At 37.3% G+C, this 23614-nt stretch overlaps 1 protein-coding gene across 1 annotated transcript; it reads right to left on the bottom strand.

The window, feature by feature from the left end:
* Positions 1–5: 5 nt before the first annotated feature.
* On the bottom strand, positions 6–23374 carry BRMS1L (BRMS1 like transcriptional repressor). The gene is made up of 10 exons (XM_042791215.1): positions 23168–23374; positions 16018–16108; positions 12814–12941; positions 10028–10107; positions 7991–8087; positions 7479–7562; positions 5773–5837; positions 4282–4321; positions 3276–3402; positions 6–1583 (listed from the first exon to the last, which is right to left on the bottom strand). The coding sequence occupies exons 1-10, from the start codon at positions 23301–23303 to the stop codon at positions 1460–1462; spliced, it is 972 nt and encodes a 323-aa protein (XP_042647149.1). The 5' UTR covers positions 23304–23374; the 3' UTR covers positions 6–1459.
* Between the last annotated feature and the right edge of the window lie 240 nt (positions 23375–23614).

Here is a 23614-nt window from a genome sequence, read left to right as displayed (position 1 = left end):
AGATGTCCACTACCACAGATCATTTATTTATACACTAAGTTAAAAAATACGAATATTTTATTACAAAAAGTTTATCAAACAACTGTATACATACAGTTCATATTGTTAAAAGCCAACATGTCAATTGATACTTTATGTACATTTGATTAATAACGTCATACAATTGTAGAAAATTATCACTCGGCAGAAACTGATTTGGCATTTGGAAAGTAGTTACCACTCTGCACTAGAACAGACAATTAATATAGGAATAAAACATTTATATGTTACAATAAAAATACTTATTTGCTGTGATCATTTAAAGCAAATGGATGCTTTCTTTCTCCAAGAGGAACCATCGTAAGTGGAGATTAAAGTGCACATAACTAACGCATTAATAATTCTTCAGCAATCCCATCTATCATTCTAGATCATCCAAGCACATCACAGTAACATCAGGGATTTAAGGACTTTTCTCCGTGGCTTAAACAGTAAAATTTAAGAGAAATTCAGTTTTCTAAGCTGCATGAAACAATTCTGGTATACAGTAAGATGAAGTAGGGTACAGAAATCTGGAAAATAGTGTTTGGTGAAAAAGTCAGTGTAAATTTTCCCAGATATATGGTTTCTGAGGAAATATTTTCCTTTAAAAAAAAAAAAAAAAAGAAGATTCATGGTATTTCATACAAGTGTGGACCAAACAAGCAGAGCATGCAACAGTATTTACATAACCATCCCCGCAGTCCTTCTTTGTGGGCTACATGTAACACAGGTTGGAGCAACAGTGTCTACTTTATGCATAAATTTTGCTGACAACCAGGGGAAGAATTAAAAAATCACCAATGATTTGTTTGCTATAGGATAGAGTCCTAAACAAGAAAAGTGCTCCTCAAAAAATGTAGTTCAAAATATTGGCTTTATCTCATTACAAGCAATCTAGTAAACCTTACAAAATATAACACAATCAGTAATAGCAGAGCTGTCGAGGGCAATAATTTTAATAAATGGGTTCACTTCGGATAAAAGAATACTTATGCATGTTAACAATCCATTCAAAAGCAACAGCTGAACAGTCTAAATTTACATCCACAAGAGAAGCATGACATGTTCACTGAAAACGAAGTGAGTTGCTGGTAATTATGGTTATCATTTTTATCACACCAACTGGTCACCAATGGAAAAAAAAAATATTTTATTTTTCCATTTTACAAATATGAGAAGTTCTGAGCCATTATACTTGAAGAGCATACTTCATATCTTAGGCACTGGACCCAATTTAGAGGTAAAATGTCTGTCAACATGATTTAATATCCTCAGGTTTCTGAAGGCCATCCATATGAAGTTTACATACAGCACTACAAATACACATCAGATACTGCTGTAAATTTATAAGGAATACAAAACACTATTAAATACAACTTTCACCCCATGGCACATCAAGCATGGCAATACCGCTTGTTTCATATCTGGTTAGCAACAGTCAGTTGTGGTTATGCTTTATTGAATATTTTCCTTTCTGTAGCTGAGAAATATATAGCTTGGACTTGCTTCCATCTGGTCTTTTAAACCAAACTTCATCATGGTTAATTGTTGTAATTATGGCACTAAAAAAAAATGAGGGAAGAAGGGTCAGGGGAAGAAAAACAGGATGAATTTAGAAACTTTATAAGCTAATAAATAACCTCAAAACATTTCCATACAGTAAATGAAAATATGCATAAGTTGTAAATGCTAAGCCCAAAATATACTGGCTCCGTTGGATAGTTTTAACAGAATTCTTTGATAACTGCATGTGTCTTTTGTGAAGGTAGTTAGTTTTTCAGCCATCTATCCATTTTCTTCTCCTATGAGAAACCTCTCAACATGTAAAAGTATTTTAATTGTTTGAAAGAACAATAATCACCCTTAGAAGACACAACAATAGACTACCCATGGTAAAAATAGATCTGTCTAAACACATACCCAGAAATTACTTTGAATAAAAAGTATTTTGAAAAAAGTTAAACAGAATGAAGCCCAAAATTTGAAGCAGAAAGTATTCAACTGTTAGTCATTATACCAAGACCATAAGAAATAAAGTCGAAGTCTAATTTACTGAATCATTCTTATATGAACCCTCCTTTTATGTTCCTTGTGGTAAACTTTAATACAAATAGTAAACACTACTCCCTCCCCATACACCCTAGGAAAAAAACCATTTTTTTCAAGTAGAATTGATGACAAAAAAAGACTCAAAACCACAGATTAAAACAGTTAATGGAAGAAAGATCTATCAATTACTGAGTGTCACAAAACTCCCTCCAGGAAACTCTTCAGCCTTAAAACTTGATGAAATCTTGAGAGGCTGGGAAAGCTTCATTGCACACTTGCCCTGTTAAGCATCAACTCTTGGCTTTTGTCAGACACTGGATACAAAGATTTTTTTTTTGGCCCAGTGCAACTGCTATGTTCTGCTAAACTAATCCAGATTTTTTTTAATTTCAGAAAAAAATACATAGTTTACTAAAATACCTTCCTGTTTCAGCCCTGAACAAACACCAAAATCATGAAAATCTGTTTTCCCTCAGCATATACAGGGAAGAAAAGAAACACAGTTTTACAGCGAAATACTGCTTTAGGGAAGTTAATTTTCTTGGGTAGGCATGCATATTTAATCAACACTGTGCTTAGATTGATTTGCCTCGTTCAGTAAAAGGTGAGACATACATTTAAATTTAAATATTGTTTGAAATATACCCACCTTTTAGACTTTACAAATATTACCCATACAGAGAAAATACATTTAGATATCTTAAATATTCAACCAAATTTGCACTCTAATATTCCAACCGTTCCCAGGTAGAACCTTTGTTAAGAGCAGGAAATAGCATAAAGTTCCAACTCTTTTTTTTCAGAGCATTAATCAACTGAAAACAAAGCTTATCTTTAATGGTATAAAGTGGTTTTCCATAATTAAGTATTTTTGGGTGGGCCAACAGATCAGATTCTCAAAGCAACAAAACCCCAAGATACTAAAAAAAACTTACCCATATGCTATTAAGAAACTAGTAAGAGCTTAAATTGCTAGTGAGATCCTAACCTGACAAGCATCTCATTACCTTCAGTGAGGTCCAACCTTTACTAGCCTCTCAGAAGTCCAGTGATCAATCTTCTTTGATAATGCCTGTCTTCCAAGGTGAGCTAACAAATGTTACTCAGGTGACAGGATTTCAAAATAAGCCTTATTCTTCAATGCCATCATCCTATCTATTGCTTAGCATGAATGTACAGACATGCATAAACTGAGTAAACTTTACCTTGTAGGACATTCATCTTTCTTATCAATGCATATCGTCTGTCCACGTCCATACCACTCTCCATCATAATAGAGTCTTCCTTCTTCAGATCTAGCACTATGTAGATGCTTTTCTAATTTGACAGGTGCTAAAATGGTCAATAAAAGTAACTTTATATGACTTAGCAGAAGTCAGTTAGATGTTTAAATACACTTTCATCAAGTTATTTACATAGAATACACATTTTTTCCATTATCAAAAGTAGCCTCTTCCTTACAAATTGCAACAATGCAAGAAAATTGGAAGCAAGATACCTTATTTCCAGTCAGAAAAATTAAAAGTTTTATTTCCATTTTCAGATAGAAGCTGTCTTCCCCATAGCCCTCATGTGTGTGGTATGAATTTTCACGAATCGAGTAATGCAATATAGGGAAGACTTCAAATGGCAGAACGTGAAACCTCTTCATCAGCACACTACCACAACATGCAAGTAGTAACGCATGGCTAAAGAAATACACCACCTGCTTGCCGCCTCTTCCTGTTCCTCCTTACTCATCACCTCCAGGTATTCAATTTTACCTAGCATTAATGTGCTTCTCACTTCAGCGCCAAATATCAGCTACCACTCCTTTCCCATAGGCTCTACTTTTTCAGGGTTGTAGCTTGCAGTGAATGCGAGCATCCTTTAGAATGCACTCCTAAGGTTCAGATGCTCTCAGTTTCCTGCCTCATCTTGTGCAAACAGTAGCATAGCTTGCAAATATTAATTGGTCTAACCCACTTTTAGAAGTCTAAGTTTTTGTTGATAATTTTCTAGAATTCAGGTGTCAACATAATCATCATCATTCAATCTACAAGTATCAGCACATGAGAAAGAGGAAAGACAAAACCACATCTTCCAGCCACCTCACCCCATCCTCCATCACTATAACAGGGCTAAAATAAAATAAATACGATCTGCCTAAATGCGTTTGCATTGCTGCACACAGCAAGTTCTGTCTTGTGAAACCAGACAATGTTTACTTACGTTCTGGCTTTACTCTGTGTGGCCCCAGCGTGGCCATTGCCTTGAAACACAAAAGAAAACTAAGTTAGTCAGCAAGCCCGGTCTTTTTTTCTTGACTACCAGCTTTAATTGTGAAGTTATGTGCAGTGTAGCTCAGGATACTTGCTTTTACATGCAAAAACCATAGTCAGAACAAAATTAAAATAAAAGTGTGTTCAGTGGTGATTTGGTAACTAAATAAAACAGCGTGTTGAGGGTGAAAAAAAAATCACCTTCTTTAGTAAGTTTTGTTTTCAAATAACTCAGATTTTTCTAAAGTAAATCCTCAAAATTGCTGTTATGTAATTCTGTTAGGAAAATAAAAAATTACATCAACTCATTCTGAAAAAAAAAAAATGCTATATGTACAACATACTCTTTTGATTTATATTTTATACTCAAACTCACAAATTTTATCTCATGTGAACTGTAGATCACACAGTATTAAAGTAGGTTTCAAAAGAATACTCTGAGTTTTTTGGGGTTTGTTGTTTGCCTTTTCATTTTTTCTTAAGTTATTTCCAGAAAAGGCAAAATCCCCAGTAGACTTTAGGTTTGTTGCTACTGTTTAAAATCAAGTTACACTACAGGGAAAGCTATTTTGTGTCTGTTCCTCTGATGCATAGGAAAAGTCAGACAAGTTTTCACAAAGGCATCCATCACATTTTATTTCTTGCTTAGGAAATATGTACAAGAATAAAGCAGGATGGAAACTGACTCAAAGACATTTCCCATCGGGTTTTTGAATTCACCTAAGTAGTTTGCTATATAAGCTGGGAAGAACTGGGGTACTGGGGGAAATTTTCTGACTGCAGGAGCAAGGCATTCAAGTTACTTTAATGATATGCCAAAGGTCTGAAAAGACACTCTGTACCTAAAAGCTGGATTTATTTTTTTCAAATATATCAATTAGTCAAACGAATTTCTTTTCCTGTAAGGCCTGATTCTCTTATAATCTGGGAAAAACATGTTGTTTCACTTATATATATATATATATAAAAAAAAATATATATAAGGAGAGGTTAAGGCATAGAAATCTTCATAAAATAAACTATTTATCATATGAAAACATATCATACTATATATATTTAAAAAAAATAATCTCAATTTAAAAAAAATTCCTATCAAACTATCCTATCATAGTTTCTACCAAATTATTCTAGACTATGAGAAAGGATATCCTCCTGACACAAGCTTTAGGCTCACAGTATCACAGAAAATTACAGACTACCCATTTTAGAGATAACCCCTTCCACCACTTTATCAGATTCCTCTGCATGATGTGGGTAGAATCAGAAAAAGTAGCAATAACACAGCTTGAACTGGAATTATTAGATGACTACTGAAGAAATAAAAATCTATTTAGAGTTCTGATAATATAAGAAACACATTTACATATTTTTAAGAGACAGAAGAACTAGACAAGAACTCAAACAAAGACCACAGCCACTAGCACTCATTCTTTCATCTTACCTTCCTTATTGTTGTCCAGTCTTCAAGTATATCAAGGTCTTGTAACATATAAACTATATAGGGGCGTGGAAAAGTTAGGGAAAACTCTAATTTTAAACACCAATAATAAAAATATTCTAATGCTTGTAAAAAGATACTAAGAGCTCTGTTCTGCCAGTCTTTCACACAAAAAATACCTATGTGAAATGAAAGCTCAGCAAATATATATGTATCCTGAATTATGCAACCTAGAAGTACACTTTAAGAAATTTTAAGAATCTTTAGCCATTTTCAAATTTGTTTTCCTCTAAATAGCAAAGAATTACAAAACAAAAGCCATATAAAATTTTTAGGTATTTGCTTTACACAGATCTGTACAAATTGACAAGTTCACAATTTTAAAGTCATAAGCAAAAAGAGCAAATTAATTTAGTTCACAACTGAAAGGATTTTCACCCTTACGAATTGCCCAAAATTGCTGGAGTTTTAAACCTAATGGCACATTAGTATTTTCTATTTGAAATATATTCTAAAATGGGAAGGTAGCTCATAATTGACAGAATCTGATACTATTTATATGTACGTCCTGAAGACAAAGATGACCGAAAACTAAAGAAAATACAATTTTTACCCAACCTGGCACTGACATTGCTAAAAGGACTTAAGAAACTAATGAAGCCACTTGTACCTGCATTGATTAATACCACTTGGCTTCTAAGCACTAGCTAAAAAAATCTCTACTAAACTCAATTTATGACACATACTAATGAAAGAACAGTTGTTATTAGGACAAACCATCCATCTGGGACATGTTCCAGTAAATCAACCATCTTGAAGGTGGATGTCTCAATGATGACAGTTTTTTCAGAAACTTCTTCCTTCCCACCTTCTTCTAATGCTACAAAACCCTGTGAAAGTAGCAGGATTTTCTGCAGCAGCTTAGCAGTAAAAAATGGCCTTTATACCATATAATATCTATACTTAGAAGTTGGTCTCTTTTACAGTCTCCATTATTCTGGCAATTTCTAAACCATCACCTCTCTATCCGATAAAAACATTAGGCTGGGGGTAGGAGTAGAGAGAACACTCAGTTTGCAAAGGCATCTCCTTCTTTCTCTGGAGAAAGAAGATACCATCTCTTAGGTGTTATACTTAAAAAGTTTGAGCTGCACTGCATGCTTGTCAACAGCTATGATGAAGTCACCAATGCAAAATTCTTAAATACTATGCTCTACAGGAACCCCAAACCTACAAATAACCCTCCCCAGCTATCTCAATTCTTGGAATTTTAAACTTTTAATTAGAGAGGGTTCTACAGTCTATGGAATTGTTAAGAAGTAATAAATTGAGGTAAAGATGTCCCAGTATGAGAAGCAAAGCTATGCAGGAGAAGTTACGCAAGTCAAGTTATTCTTTGCGAACATAATACCCAACTTTTTTCCACTTTGGCCTTGTAGCTCAATTTTTTGAAGAGTTATAAAAATCAGCTTTTAGAAATATTCTCTATATGAAACTTGTAGTTAGATAAGAAAATCTTAATTTCAATTTTCATAATGGGATGTGCCTACATGGTTTCTCTAGTCTGAATTAGAATAACATCTGCCACGCAAAAAACAATTTTGAGGATGCATTATCACTTCAACTTGTTATTAATGACAAATGTAGTAAGATTAGCTATAAAACAGTAAAAACTACTAGAAAGAACAATGATTTCAGTAAAAGGATATCTGATACAACAACAGGTTTCTTCTTATCTGGACTAAATGGATCCTTCCTTTTCTTCCTGGACTGTAGCTCATCATTCCATAATTCTAAAAAGACATAGTAAGAATATTCTAATAATCAGAAACATTTACATGTTTCTCTCTTTTTACAGCAGAAAACATTGTCTAAAAATGAAAAATCTTCAGGTGACACTCTGTTTCTGAACAGGAGAAGGTTTTACATAATTATGTAATCATATATTAATACTCTCAAAACACACAAGGGACACTGACCATTACTAGACCAAAGTTTGTTTTAAGCTTAAATTCAACTCCCTGCTCAAAGTCTACAGCTGAATAGCATTCTACTGGGTAACCTGAAACTCACCAGACACACTGTTGACTGTCAACAGTGACAACACACATGTGTACAGTTAACTAATCAGTAGCTACCAGAAGAGCAAAAAAACAACCCCAACAAAATAGCAACACCAAACAAACAAACAAGACCCCAACAACTTTTAATTTCCATTCACCTGATGTAATGTCAATGCTATGCCTGTCTTCTTCAAGTCTTCTAATCTTCTCTTCTAGTTCACTTTGTACAGTATCGTACAACAGAAGCTTTTCACTCTAAAAAAGCAAGAAATTACACATTTTTACATGACTAAGTTCTATCATCTAAATATATATGACAGCAATTTAAACTCTCAGTAGAATGAAGGTAAAAAGCAGCTTTAAGTGAAAATTTTTCAGAAGCCATAAAGCATGTGATATTAACCACTTTCTTAGCATGAGATCCCAGCTCCTTAAAGACAACATGCTCACTTGGCGTAAGTGTAAATCTAGTTATCAAATATCAGTACCAAGAATAACTAAGTATATAAAAGCATACAGCTAGACCTCTATAATAACTGTTGGTATTTTGACACAAATACAGTATTTTCCTTTTGGATAGCAAAGATTTATTCACAATGAGTAACTGTAAAGTAGTGACGTCTATGCCATCTTCCATTACAAATCAGAAAAGCTCATGTTTGCATAAAGCTTTTTATTAAGCTGCTTCCAATATTAATAAACCTCCAGACATTTATAGAGAATTACCACCTATTACCACAGTATTTATAAATGTCTATTTTCATAGATCTGAAAAATACCTTCCCACAGAAGAAAGAATTTATTGAACACGTAAAATAATCTAGGTAGCTGTGAAAGCAAAATTGTCTGCCATAAAGCTGTGAGAAACACTTTTAAAGCACCGCTTCAGAAAAGTGAGTTAGTTTGTCCTTTTAAAAGGCAATTTCTGATGCAAGTAGATTAACATAATACATTCGGTGTTAGGTGTATCATTAACACTTTTCATATACACAACCTCAGCTGCTCCAGCCCATAGCACAGCATACTAACAGAAACTTACCTTTACCAATGTTCAAGCTAGTATGCTGGCATGAAGCAAAATAGCTGAAGAGACGAAAACAAAGAACCCTGTTCTACTAAATGTCTGTCGTATTTGCCATTCCCTTCAACTTACAAAGTGTTTAAATTCCAAAGACCTCTCTACATATATTTTTCAACCCCCAATTATTAAAAAAAAAAAAAAAAGAAAAAAAAAGTCCCAGTGGAATTGAAAAGGCGGAAGTCTCTTACATATGCCTGAAATGGCAAATGAGTGTTATCTGTTCTGAGACCATTTTAAAATGAAACTGTGTTTGTGTTTAGACATCCCTTTTCAAGCACTTGCTGACAAATAAGGTGTGAAAAGCTGTTACAGGCATCAGAGGCATTCTTCCTGAATGATTATATTCCTCTGGGACAGTTATTTTACAAGCAGCACTGCTGACTTTAAAGAGCTTTTCCCCCAAAAGACTGCTACTGGATGGTAATTTTTTTAAAAAGTACGCATGCACATTCTTGCTTTATTGGCATAGTAGGAGCCATGGACTTCAGGAATATGGTGAACCACTCAGAAGAAAACAGCTTTAAGCAACTCTAACAGGGGGCTGAGGAGTACTGTGATGCAAACCTCAGGATCTAAGCAGCTACGTTACAGCATTGAAGAAAAATGAACTTGAGTATTTATACTATGATATCCAGCATTTAAATGCTTAAACAGGAACGTTTATGTTCAAGAAGATAAATATATTTTTCCTGTAACTGCTTTGCAAATGACAACTCTATCACTAACTGTCCAAGGCATCTTAAAAAGGCATTATTATTATTATTGTTGTTGCTAAAATGTAAGGTGCTTTTTGCTAAAATTATGTCAGACATTTTAGTTACTGTTCTTGGTAATCTTTTTTTATAACAAAGGTAAAAAAATCATGAGCAAATCTATTATAGGAACCTGTTAATGAAAAATAAGAAACCTTAGCTATATTTATATGCAAAGCCAAAATAATATAAAGCTAATTTTTATATGCTTTGAATAACCTCTTCTGTAGGCTTAGATAACACAGAGCAACTGCATTCAAATAGCAAATAACAACAAGAATAAAAACATGCACTGAACTTGGAAAGCATGACACAGTAAAGTTAGATGAGATTAGCTATCCATGCAAAATAGCTTGCACAACCTCACAGTGCTGTCGAGAGGCTTGAATTTCACATTCATACTTGTTCTTCACAGATTCCAGACAAAGCTCTCTATAGATACCTGTAATCAGACAAATTACAGCAATATTATTTTCTTTAGCTAATATCTGATTTCAGAATTCTTTTAAGACTGTCTGCAAGTCCCAAAACATTTACATACTGAAAAATATATATACATTGTATCAGACACTTAGAGTGGCTGGATGCTTTAAAGAGTAAGAATAAGAATAAGTAATCCTGTAATTTAGAAGGCCTGAGGAAAAATTAATGCTATTTTAACTTTTTCCCCTATCAGTCAACAAATTACACCAGCAGTCATGCTAACTCTACAAAATAGGTCTATCTCATATTTCTGATCAAATAATCCTGGATATCCTCAATTTTCAAATCCATAAAGTACTAAATGGCCTCTTCTATTTTCTAATTTGAGTTTTAAGTAATGTTTTGGGGTTTTTAAATACCTAGAAAATTGAACTAAAGAATAAGCTTTTACATATTAATATTTTGAATAAGGCTTATTTCATAATGCATGACCTTAATAAATCACGACAATTATCAAGACTCTTTTCCATTCATAGAAATAGCTACTTTGAGATACAAAGAATGCTGCTTCTGAGTATTAGGAGCATTTCTTATACATTTCCAAAAATGTGTCTACTAAACAGACAGCTGAAAAAAAATCTGAAAGGTATCTGAAATGTAATATCTGGCAAGTATGGATAGAACTTGATTTAATATATTCAATGCATTCAACACTAAATACTTAAATTGTTCCAGATTACCATCTTAAGGAGCTAAGTTTACACACATGCTGGTGCTGTCTAGCAACTGAAGAACCCAAACCTAGTTTCTCTTAGAATTCAGCTGACTATAAATTAAGACAGTACAAAAGGAACAATACTGTTACTGGCAATTCCACTGAAAAATAAACTGCAAAGTAGTATGTCAATCATCTTTCTGCTCTGAAATAACTTGATCTAGGGTTCAAAACATTATTTTCTTACATCAGTATGTTATGCTGGCTTTTTTTTTTTTATTCCTTAATTTATGGCTGACTGGCATATCTAGGTCTACCAATTTATATTCACTGCTTATTTGCCTGAAATCGAGCAGTATAGGTATGAATATTTCTAGCAGAAACAGTTATATTCCTGACTTGCTAAAATAGTCAAGATCCACATTTTGTGTGAACAGCGCACAGTGCCTTGTAAAGTAGAGGAACACAAGTTTCTTTTCTACCACAGATATATCCAAATTTTAGCTAAACATAGTTTAGCTGCTTTTGTTTAACCCTTTTCTCCCTTCTCTTGAGTAGTAGGTCCTCAGGGTTTACCTGCTGTAGCTCAAGTCCTGCTAGTACCTACTTCTGAAAAGGCTCTCAAACAGTAAGAGCAAATAAGCCTGTTTTGCAGTTTCTTGCTTTCTCTGGAATAATTTTTTCAATCTCATTCAGTTGAGGACAAAAGAAAAAAAAAATCCTGATTTCTAGTCTCAATTTCAAGGAAACTTTGTAGTTTTTACCCTGGGCTCTTTTTATGTTGGAACATGATCTCCAGTGCTGCTGAAGACAAATCAGGAGAATCTTTAATATCCTGCCAATCCATACCCACCTACGTGAAAGCACTGACAGACAGTCACATTTAAAACTGAAAATCAAAAGCCTGGATTAAGGCTGCTTTTATATCAAACCTTCTGCAAGTTCACCTGGCAAACCTTCTGCCAAGCCCAAATGGGCTATTTAGGACTAGTCAAGTAAGTCTGGGTTAGGATCTTAAAACCCTCAAATTCTCGGTTACCAGCTGAGGAAAAGCATTATGGAGAAGATCAGGAGGGAGGGAAATGCAATAGACCAAAAGATTACAAATTCTCTTCATAGCCTGAATTTAAAAGTACTGATGAAAACACACAAAGTAGCACTGAAGAAGCACTAGTAATATGAAAATTATAAGCAGGCTTGCCATTTTTCAGTTTGCTTGCACCACACTTCTGCTGAATTTCTTAGGAAAGACTCTGGCATAGTATGTCTTGCTAGAGAGATCACAACTGTCTGCCTTTTGGCTCTCTGACAGCCTGTCTTGGGTAACCCTCAGACAGCTGAATTACTCCTAAAGGAATGGAGCTATAACATGAAAAGAAGTTACAATAGGAAAGTACAGAACTTTGCCTTTTTAGAATACCATAGTTCCATATGACTATATGGTTGTATCCCAGAAGTAGGTAACTATGAGCATAAAAACCTATCTAAACATTAGTTTTAATTATTAAAACGCAGCTTAGATAAAAGCTGCTAAGGACAAGAGTTTTCCTCCTTCCCCAGATGGAACAGGAGGATAGGAGCAGAAGAGAGGAACAGACACAGACTAGAAGAGCAGGAAAAACATGATCATCTAAAATGATCTGGCAAGCACTTCATGAGATAGCGCCTACGTATCTCATCGTTTCAACAGTGACCAGAGTGCAGACTTGATCCCAAATCTTCTGACTAATAAAAATTATTAGTGTTTTTAATTCAGTAATTTTGTACTTACTACAGTCAGCCATTAAATGAAATATAAAAAAAGTGTGATGTTATCAGGCAACTTATATGCATAGAGGTATGAAACAATTCATTTTTACTTGAAAATCATTTTACATTTAAAACTGTGCCACAGTATTTCTAACTTCAAAACACACTCCTTTAACAATTCTAAAGGAAAAAGAAGATTAACCTTAAAATGCATAGCAAGTTTATACTGTTGAAACAGCAATACTCATTTTACATGCCTACCTGCCACCTTGGTTCGGATTTGCATATTTTCTTGTAAAGCGGCCAATGGTTCTAAATATTCAGGTGCTTTTCCAGCTATGACCTCTTGTAGTTTTGCATCCACTTGGCTTAATCTCTCTTTGTAAAGTCTTAAAAAAAAAAATACAATACATACTTTTAAATTTCTATTAAAAGCAAACACAAGTTAGAATAAATATTTTTAAAATAACTATTCTGCATCTCTTTGTTAATGTTATGGAGCACCCACTGAAGCAAAGTTAAGATTTGTTACCATTTTCCAATACATATTTTAATTTTAAATAATATTCCTCACGTCTATTAAGCCTTTCTGGAAAACACATGCAGACAATCAGAAGTGTAGAAAGTAAAGCTAAAATAAACTGTATCTCTATCTCTAAGAAAAAAAATGCACAGCTGTTAATAGAATTAAGATGGAGTACGAGGTGAATGAACATGGAAGAGGACAGGAAGGGGTACTACAGTAGGTAAGAACAATATGGCTTATATATCATGGAAAAGAAAGATCCATTTTGTGGATAGAAATGCCCATTCACTTTTATTTTCACATATCTGCTCCCACCCTACCATAAACCAAGGAAAAAAGAGAGGCATGCACTTATTGAAGCAACCCTCATTTCATCTACTGTGAAAATCCACATATCACACATTATCACAAATATCATGGGATAATTTGTAACTGACATCTTACATTCCTGCCAAAACGAAGTGTATTTAAAATATTTTTACGTTAACTAAAATTCATTCCTTCTATAAAAGCTGATATTTACTGGCATACAATGAACAAATCTGCTTGCATTTTGAAGAATTTAATGTACTATCAATTATAAGTATTTCAATCACAATAAAGCTCCACTCTTATTAACTGTTAATTTAAATATGGTGTTCAATGGTGGAATCATCAATATAACCAACTTTTCCCGTTCTCATTTTTTACCTTGCACCTCACAATCAAAAGCTGTAGAATTAAGGCAAACATACACAACTCTGTTGTATGTGTTAAGAACACATCAGATGTTATCTGTTCACGCAGATAAACATGTCTCTGTTATATCTGTTTATACAGATATAACAGATGTCTTTGGGACAAGGATGCTGCTTCTTGTTCAAAGTGCATAGGTTACGTAATTAATTACACAGGAGAAAGTTTGTGTATATGGATACATCAAAACCTCCTTGAGAAATTCTTTCAGTTCATCTGCTTCAGCCTGCTCATTATTTTACTTTGATGACAACTCCACAGTTCAGGCATGTGTACCTAACCTAGCAATAGTCAGTGATCACTCCCCTCCTCTTCGCCAGCAAACTGTTAGAGCATGATACACGCAATCTGTCCTGCAGTCAACTGACACAGCCAGCAGCCGATCAAAACCCAATTTGCTGGGCTCAGTCCTTGGTGAGCATGCTATGCACATGATGGTTAACGTAGAGCTACAGCAGAATTATTTAGCCAGAACACAAGCAGGGGTGCACAGCGCACATGACTGGGTGGGTCACTAACGTTTGATTACACAGCACCAAGTTCCAGCTACATCAGATCAAGCAGCTATCGACTGGGTGCTGCCAGCACTTGGTACCATGTGACATCTGATGGACTAAAACTTTATCCAGTACTTTCAGGGATTTGCCTGAAATGGGTAACTGCGATCAACCACTGTAAATTCTACTTATCTCACAACATTCAAATTCAGTTTCCCTAAAAAGGAAGAGGAGACAGATGCAATCACTTCATCACCTCTGCTATGGGTTGTGACTAAACATCCCATTGTTTGTGCATGTTTTTCTTATTTCCCAACTTTATTATCTCCCAACTCATGGCTGCTCCTCCCTATAGTCCTTATTCCATCATTCTAATGCTCCTTTCCCAGTATTTCCACCAGCCCAGTTCTTCTAGCCCCTACAAACAACCCAATCTCCCAATCAACCAGTGTCCACACAATGCCTTCCACCTCATAGACCGCAGTCTTACCACCTCCCTAACACCCTTCACAATCCCTAAAGCCCCCAAAATACCTGTTTCCTTCCTCCCAGGACCACCCTCCTTCATAGTCACTCCTTAAAGGTTTGTTTCCACAAACTGTTTTCAGTTACCCAAGCTGTCCAACAGATGTAACAGCAGGACGGAACTTAGAGCTAGCAGTTTTCCAAATGCCAAACCAGCCGGTACCAACTGGCTCCAATACTCATCAGTTGGCTGCATTTCCCAGGCTGCTCTATGCTCAGCCCAAAGAAAAACAGCAAGACAGTCTTCTCTAGACACTGCAGCAAGAAATTGCTCATTGGGAAATTTTTTCCAGCCTCTATTAGATAGGCCTCAGTGTCCTGTTAGGCAAAGCAAGTTATATGTTTCAGTTCTGTGGTAGAAAGAACTATTGCACAATATAAACACGCACCTGAAATGTAATGACAACTAGATATTCAATTAAAATATATGCCCAAGAATAAACAAGGTCTCCTCAAAGCTTCACTTGTAAGGTACCTGATTAAGTTAGCCGGCAAATTACCACCGGTTTAAAGTAGAACAGATGCATCTAACTTGTCTGGGCACATGCAAAAATAGCCAACTTAAAATACATACAAAAGACTGTGTCTGATACATATGAAATTCACTTTTGAGTAACTGTGGCTATTAGTTTCATCTTTTCTACTTACTAGGTCTTTACTACTTATATAGAAATTATGGCAAATTACTGACAGAGAGCTAACAGTATTTTCATTTGGTTTATTATTGGTATCTGGTATGCAGTAGCCACAAGAAACTTTCATTGGTACCGACTATAAAAACTGCTGTGATATGCTGCAAAAAAACCCTAATTTCTTACTTAGCAAAGATAGCACTTGGGTCTGTCCCACATTATATATAAAAGGATGAGAAAGATCTCGAGTAAATAAATAAATAAAATCACAGGTTCCCCTAACATCACAATTCCTTGTTTCTGCTAAGGATTTTGATGCAATAGAAATAGACCCACACCAGCCCTTCATAGCAACAACACTTCAAAACCATTCTTACAGCGAACAGAAAATAAATAAATAAATACATAGAAGTATTCTGAAGCAACTCCTTGCAAATAATTTCAGAACTCCCAATTCTTAATCTTCTCCAAAAGTAGCATCCACACCAGCTGCACACATTATCACGGAATGGATCTTCAAAGAAGGCACTTAAAACATTAAAATACTTACTGATCTTTAAGGTCTGTAAATTGCTTTTCAAGATTGGACATTTCATCTAAACACTCCATTCTTCTTCTTTCACAGTCCTCATCATCCATTTCTAAGAATAAAAAAAAAAAGGTAATTTATTTTTAACAATGCAATGTATAACCAAATAAACTGGATATTTTGTTTCTAGCGAACTTGAAGCAAGCCTGAATTTTAGCCATGAATAGATTATCCATTACATTTTTATCTTATAGCAGAATATGAGAAATCATTTCCTGTATAAACTACAAAGTAAGAAACTTGAATATAACTCTAGAGGAAACACCATAAACAATTTTTCTTCTTCAAAACAGGAAACAACATAACTGTAAGACTTCAAGAGGGTAAATTTCATGACTGAAAATACAAAGTGTACCTAAGAATGCATGAAACGGAAAAACTGACACTGTGTATCACACCAAATGAGAGGCACCCCAAAGCATTAAGGGTTACTAGCGACCACTAAAAATTCAAGTGTATCCTGAGTTAGCATGAGCAAAAGCAATCCCTGTAAAGCAAGCACAGCTCAATGTTACACGCCACATAAAATTCAAGGTTTTGTTTTATTAATATCCATTTAAAAAAAAAAAAAGTAACACTTGGTTTTGAAAACAGGTTTCATCCTGTTCAATAGCGAGATTTCTTTGAGGCTGAAATATTAATGTAGAAATATCTGTAGTTCATCTTAATGACCATTCAAAATTACTTCATTTCTAATTAAAGACTTCTTAACCTGCAAAGTCTAGAATTCTGCAGAAACTTGACTTTATATGCTTTTATGCAGCAAGAGTAATTAACATTAAACTCTTTCTACACTTTTTGTTTTAATTTACATTCCTGAATTTTTTCTTAATTTACCTAGTGAACGTAAATGTAAAGTATAATAAATACCCACTTTTTGGCCAAAAATTTTGCCACTTACCATAGAGACATGTTACTAAATCAGTTATTAATCTCCACTGCTTTTTCTTAGGCTAGGAAACAGAAAAATTAAGCTACAAAATTCTTGACTCTTTCCCACCCTTCCCAGAAGAAAAAAAAAAAGGCTTTGTTAAGCCATATTCAGAAGTTAGAGATGTCCTGAAACTGCTTTATAGCAGCAGTATCTCCAGGGATTAGCTCTCTACAGTTATGGCAGAACTGACCAATATGGCCATGCAGTCAGGAGCCCAGGCTGAATTTGTGCAAACAGGCCAGGCGTTTGAGAGAAGGGGCTGTCCTAAGGAGGCCATATCTACCTAAGCAGTTACTCTGAGAAGAAAAATCCTAACCCCTGACAGAAAGGATCCTGAACCAAGCAGAGACAGCCTGGACTCACTCTTCTAGACTATAAACAACTCTGAGCCTTTTGCTTCTTCCTCACTCACATTTTTCCAACAGACATGTTTAAGTGCTATATGCTGTCTCCTACACCAACTACAGAAAGCGGCATGCAAGCCTTCATCCCTACTGTTTTGTAAAAAGAGTATGGCAATTTGCAAAGGTGATGAGGTGAAAGTAGCTTCAGGGCCAGCATAGCTTCTTTGGAGGATCTGATTAACTCAGACCTTATACCAGCACGTCTCAAAGTATGACATTTTCTGCACGTAGCTTCCTCCTGAAATCATTACAAGCACTTAAGACTGAAAACTACACTAGTCCTCTCTGCCTGGATATGAAAATTAGCAGGCAGTGGAGCAGAATTAATCTGTATTACAATGGTACCTATGAGTCTTAATCAAAGACCTATTGCAGTTTGTCACATTACAGTTAGTACAAGCAAAAAAGACAGCATGTATTAAGTTTGAAAACATGATATAACCTGAAATATTTGAAAACAGAGCAATAAAATTTAAAGACAGAACTTCAAAAAAATACACTGAATGCTTAGCACCCTGGGGAGGGTGGGGGAAGACAGTATCAGGCTCTGAAGAGATACTATTTTATTTTAAAATTGTTCTCATAAGTAAGGCCGATCCTGAATCCCAGAATAAGGCTGAAAATCAGATTAAAGAACAAAGTTTTATTTGGCCATCCAACATAATATTCAAGCCAAAATTGATTGGGCAACTCTCAACTTGGACAGATTTAAGGAATGTGGCAGTCATATTACTTGAAGAGTTGTCTGAAGTATTTATGTGCTATAAAAATAAAGCTTCTTTAAAATTAGAAGGAACAAGCACGAGGATACTGATAGTTCTCCCACTTCATTCTCACACTCAAACATGTGTTTCAGATGCATTCAGCTATGCTTTTGGTTCTAAGTGTGTTTTAGTACGAAATTCACTCAGAAGCTTTTCTTTAAATAAACATGGATGTTATTGTTTATGTATGTTTAGGGACTATAAATCAAATAAAACAGATTAGAACTGTAACCCCGGCTAAGGATCAGTGTAACACCCACTCTTTAGAGAGCAAGAGGACTGCATCTTGCATTTTAAACTTGTGTTGCAAGGAAATTATAATGCGTTGGTATCTGAGGACACAGCTGACTTGTAGGTATTGAAATAACACATAGTGCTCTCCAATATCCCCTCAGCTACCTGAAAAGTCTTTGACTTCCTCCCTAGAAGTCTGCATTCTAGTTATCATTCATACTGTATGGCAATTCACATGCTAAATCACCCTTCAACTGTTTCACCTTTATTCTGCCTCCAGTAAGACTTAGAAAACAAAGATTTTCAGAGTGCTAAAATATCTTTAATTCCTCAGTTATGGAAGTTCTTCCTCATGGCCTTAAACAACATACAGATTGGGGAATATGCAGTACTGAAATAGTAAGAGGTTTTAGGATCAAATCTCATGGCTTTCCAGTTAAAAACTGACATCACTGGAGGCGGAAGATTCTTCATTTCCTATTAAAACACTTGCTAATAGGCCCATCCCATCTCAATACTTCAGATTTCCCATAAAGTTTCATACTGCACAAATTATTTAGGGTATTTTTAAACACTTTCAAAGTCACAGTCATTCTTTTCCTACTATTTTCAAGCAGTCCAACTCAGTAACTAGGGCAGCCTGGTTTAAAGACAAAAAACCCCACAGTACTTAAAATGTAACACTGCCTAAAATAGCTTTTTTTAATAAGCTGTGGCCTACATAAAGTGCTCTAAAAAATGGCCAAATTCTCATCTGGGATAGTGAGCATAACTTGCGGGTTTTTTATTCATCTCTAATATGCTATTCTACATCCTGGTCAATAAAATACCCTATACTAAACACATAACATCAAAAGGAACAGAATAGAAACAGTGTCCACTTTCAAGGGCAAGTTATGCTTCTTCTAACTGCACCTTCCATATTCTCAGGCATCTACAGGGGAAAAAAAAAAAAAAATATAAATGCAAGCAAAGCAAATGACAAAATTAACAAAAAAAAAATCCTTTCCTTTTTTTCTTGTTATTACTAATTTTAATTAAGACTTATTTCTTGCAGTGCTAATCATCTCATGTCTGTAGGAGCAATACGCTTCCATGGAGTACGTTCGTATTTGTCAAGACACTGAGACAAGCATGTAATTTCCTGTAATCATCACTTTTTAAGTGCTCCCTTAAAAGCATTTCTCTGTGGAATGCAATAGAAATTATCTGGAGAGCTTCTTGTATTGTTTTAAAGAAACATTCACAGACTACATTCACTTAAAAGATAATTTCTCCTTCCTCCCCCCCTAATCCCAGAAGAAACCAAAACAAGGGCAAAACAACAGAATTATTTGCCTTCAATAAAGATCAACCAAAGTGTCTTTGAGGACACGTAAACTTAAAAGTTTTCTTTAAAACTATCAATTAGCACAACTACAAATGGGAGCAAAGGCAAGTTTTAAAAAACAGCAAACCTCAAAACTGGAACTAACAGAGACAATTCTCTCTTCACCAGAGCCAGGGAGTTGGAGGAAAGAGTTAAGTTTACATCCATTATACCAAGCTCTCTTCCTCACATAGAAAATTACATTTTTTTTAGACATATAGATTAGCTAGAAAAGGAGATTAAGAAAGGGCATTCTCAGGTGGCATCTAGCTACAGTACAAACTGGAAGGCTAAAATGGGCTAAGTAGTAGTTATTGTTGCAGTGCTGCTCCTGGACCCCACCAAGGAGTCCTTCTCAACACTATGTCTCACCCACCTACTACCTAATAAGCTTGTACATTCCTCCTTTACACTGTTTTCCCCTGAAAGATGTAACAAACTTTATGTATCAGAAATTCTTTAAAAGCCATCTCCATTAATTTCTTATACAAAATACAGTGTTCCCTTTTTAGCCCATGTACAATTCTGATACTGAAAGAACTGAAGCACGCTTTGGTAAGTCACATCTGAAGGGAACAAAGCAGGTTGCTGTGCAAACAAGGACATAATCAGATATGCTTTTTCAACTTAAAACATTATTACCTCCAGCTGCTTGCACTGGTACCCTCACTCAATTTCACCTTTTTCCAGCATAACCACCAGCACACATGCATGCTGCCTAATTTAGGTTTCATCAGAACAACCCAAGACAGTTTTAGCACATTTTTCTGTCCTTGTTTTTCAGCAGAATCACTTTGAGAGAAGGGTAAGAAAAGACTGATCAGCCTTCCTCAGCAGCAGATATGTAATTGTATCAATCCACTCTCCACCTACAACAGCCCAACCGTTTACAAGAGCAGTGTGCACCTTCAAGTTTCAGTACGGCACAGCTTTAAAGCCACTCCCATGACTGGTCCAGCATCAGTCACTGGGTCAGTTTGCAGCAGTTTTGGTGAACACAAACCAAGTTATTTTCCTATCAAGTTAAACCCAAAGCTTCATTTCAGGTACTTGTCAGATGTGTTCCAACATCTATGGAGAACACAAGGGTTTGAAACAATCACTTGTCCTTCATGAAGCTTCCAACCAAATATATTCAGTACAGGCTACATAATCTGAAATAAACCCCAACTACTTTGGAGATGTAGGGGCCTCAGCACTATCAGAAATACTTATTTTCTGTTCTTATTTTGCCAAATCATTTGTTAATACAGACACAAATAAAATCACTATGTTTACAATAATTTTGCTAACTCTTTCAAGCCCATACCTGGATGTGGTCCACAGTTCATTGATTGAAGAGATCTCCTGTGTAGCATTGCATTAGACAAGAGAAGCAAGATCTTCCCTCAGATGAGGGAACAGCCTTGAACTAAAGAACACCCTGCTCCAGGAGACCTCTTATCTAAACCCATGCAAATCATTAGTCCCAAATTCACAAAAATGTGTAAGTGTCCAGTTAACTGATTCAAGTTGGAGGTGTTTATATATTCTCACAAAATTGCAATTTATGACTTCTGCTACTATTGGGCTGCAGTCTTTCTAGCCACTGACTTAAATAGTCCCCGGTGCCTCCCATTTACATATCAGATTCTTCACTGAGACATTTTCACTAGCTACCTTTTTAATGGATTATTTTTCTGACAGTTTAGCATACAAAGGTCCAACAAGCATTAAAGGCAGTGCAAGAAAGGGGACAGGAAAGCACAGCACACTGGGAGAGATGGATAAGGATGAGAGGCAGGACAGTGGCAGCCAGCAATTCGATACAGGTGGACAGCCACGGACCAGCAGCCTGACTTGTAAAACGGGGTTCAATCAGCAATACTTGCTACCTCAAAGGCATGTGAGAATGGGGAAGAAGACACGAAAAAAAGAAACAACTAACCAGTCAAAAAAACACAGAAAGCTCTGTATAAACCATGGGCAGATTACCTGGATTTGTGGATTAACGAAGGCCTCTACTGGGGGAGCAACTCTGGTGCAGAGTATTAACTCAGATCAAGGTCTAAGGGCATGACTCGACTCTCTCCCAGTATGGCTGCCATATTTTCCCAGCACTTGTAGAGTCTTCACTCTACTTCTGCAGAATCAGCTTGGCTGTCTCTGTACCACACCTGTGGGTCTCCAACACCTTGCTGGCCCATGAACAGCCCAGACAAGGGCAAGCTCCACAAGTCCTCATGGAGCCACCATAGCAAGGCTTCAACAAAAATGAAGAATTAACTGTACGCTGGGGACTTTAACACACAGAGATAAATCAATCACAAGCCAACATATGTAAAAATATAATTTCACAGCTGCCTTATTTATCTAGATCATGGCATCCCACTCCTTCCACTGTGCCAAGCTCAGCACTCATCCCACAAGGCAATGTGCTAGTACAGGCATGGGACAGGATCCCAGCAGACCACTCTAAACCACTTAAGCTGCCAGAAACACACATCAGGACCACAGCTAGCACTGAACACAGCTGCTGCTTTTCAGTTAGCCCTTCCGGTGAGATTCTGCTTATGGAGCTTACTTATGGAGCCCCAGTGATTCCACAGCAGCAGTACACACATGTGATGATCTGTATGTTTTCCAGTAAGTGGCCATTTTATAATTTACCCCTAGTAATTAGAAGGGAAGTTTGAACTGATAATAACCTTCTTTTAACACAGTGGAAACGGAACATAAAGTAATCCTTCTAAAGATGGATTTCACCTACTAGTATAAATCAAAATGTACAGTCCATAGGAAGTTATACGAAAAGGGACTTTCAACACAGCAGATGTTGAAATGCTTTGCAGAAAAGGCCAATGCTACTGACAAGGCTTCCTATGCCCCATCAGAGACGGGCTTCAAAACACCTAATTGAAATTCCGGATTTGTAAACGAGGAAATACATACGTATATTTGTGTACACACACGTATGCCTGTATTTTGTGCCCGTGCGTGCACACGTACATATACGTACGCATGTATGCATGAGTGCCGAGCCGGCAAGCGCAGACCTTAGCCAGCACCCGCTCCGCGGGCCACGCACTCAAGCCCAGCCGGGGACGACCCCCAGCACCTGCACGGAGCGGCCCGGTCCGCCAAGCCCGAGTGCCAGCCGCCTCCCGAGCCGGAGGCCCGGGGCGAAGCGGAGCTTCCCTGCCCAGGCGCCCCGCCACGTCCCTCGGTCCCGGCCGGCGGCCCGGGGCACAGGCTGCGCCGGGCCGGGCCGGGCCGGAGCGGGGGCGGGGTCACGGCGGGGGTGGGCACCGGCGGCCACCGAGGGCGGGGAGGCGGAACCGGCCTCTCCTCGGTGCAGCGCCCCGGGCGCCGAGGGCACGGCCGCGGCGCCCCCTCAGCGGCGCTGCCCTGCGGGCGGCCGCAGTACCTGAGCTGTCCCCCTCCTCGGACACGGACGAGCTCTCGGTCTCCTCCTCCTCGGAGCTGCTGCCCTCGTTCTCCCCGTAGTCCACCTCCATCTCATCGTGGTTGTTCTCCTTCTTCTCCCGGGAATGGACCGGCATCGTCCCCGCCGCCGCGCCCGGGGACAGCCCTTCCCGCCGCCGCTCCGCCGCTGCCGCCGGCCCCTCCGCCCCGCCCCTCCCCGCCTGCGCAGCCTACCCCTCCCGCCGCTCCCCGCGCCCTCCCATTGGCCGAGCCCCGCCAGCAAGCTCCTTCGGCCCGCGCGCGGGGCACTCTGGGAATTGTCGTCCGGCGGGGGAGGCGGGAGGTGCCGCTCTCGGGGGCTCCCCGCGCCCCCCGCCACTGAGGGGCTCCGTCGCGACCAGGCAGGGTTAGGAGTGCTTCACAGGTGGCCCAGCCGGGTGAGCGGGCC

Source organism: Tyto alba, unplaced genomic scaffold, assembly GCF_018691265.1.
Source record: "Tyto alba isolate M040663 unplaced genomic scaffold, T.alba_DEE_v4.0 Super-Scaffold_18, whole genome shotgun sequence".
NCBI classification, from domain to species: Eukaryota; Metazoa; Chordata; class Aves; order Strigiformes; family Tytonidae; genus Tyto; species Tyto alba.
This window is presented reverse-complemented; position numbering and strand designations above follow the sequence as displayed.

Bases quoted from the DNA above. Each gene is read 5' to 3' on its own strand.
- BRMS1L (XM_042791215.1), bottom strand. From the start codon at position 23,303: ATGCCGGTCCATTCCCGGGAGAAGAAGGAGAACAACCACGATGAGATG. The intron at 8,088-10,027 runs GTTGTGCAAGCT...TTGCTTTTTTAG, and splicing joins CCTCTCGACAGCACTGTGAG to AGTGAAAAGCTTCTGTTGTA. The intron at 1,584-3,275 runs GTAAAGTTTACT...ATTTTTTTTTAG, and splicing joins AAAGATGAATGTCCTACAAG to TGCCATAATTACAACAATTA.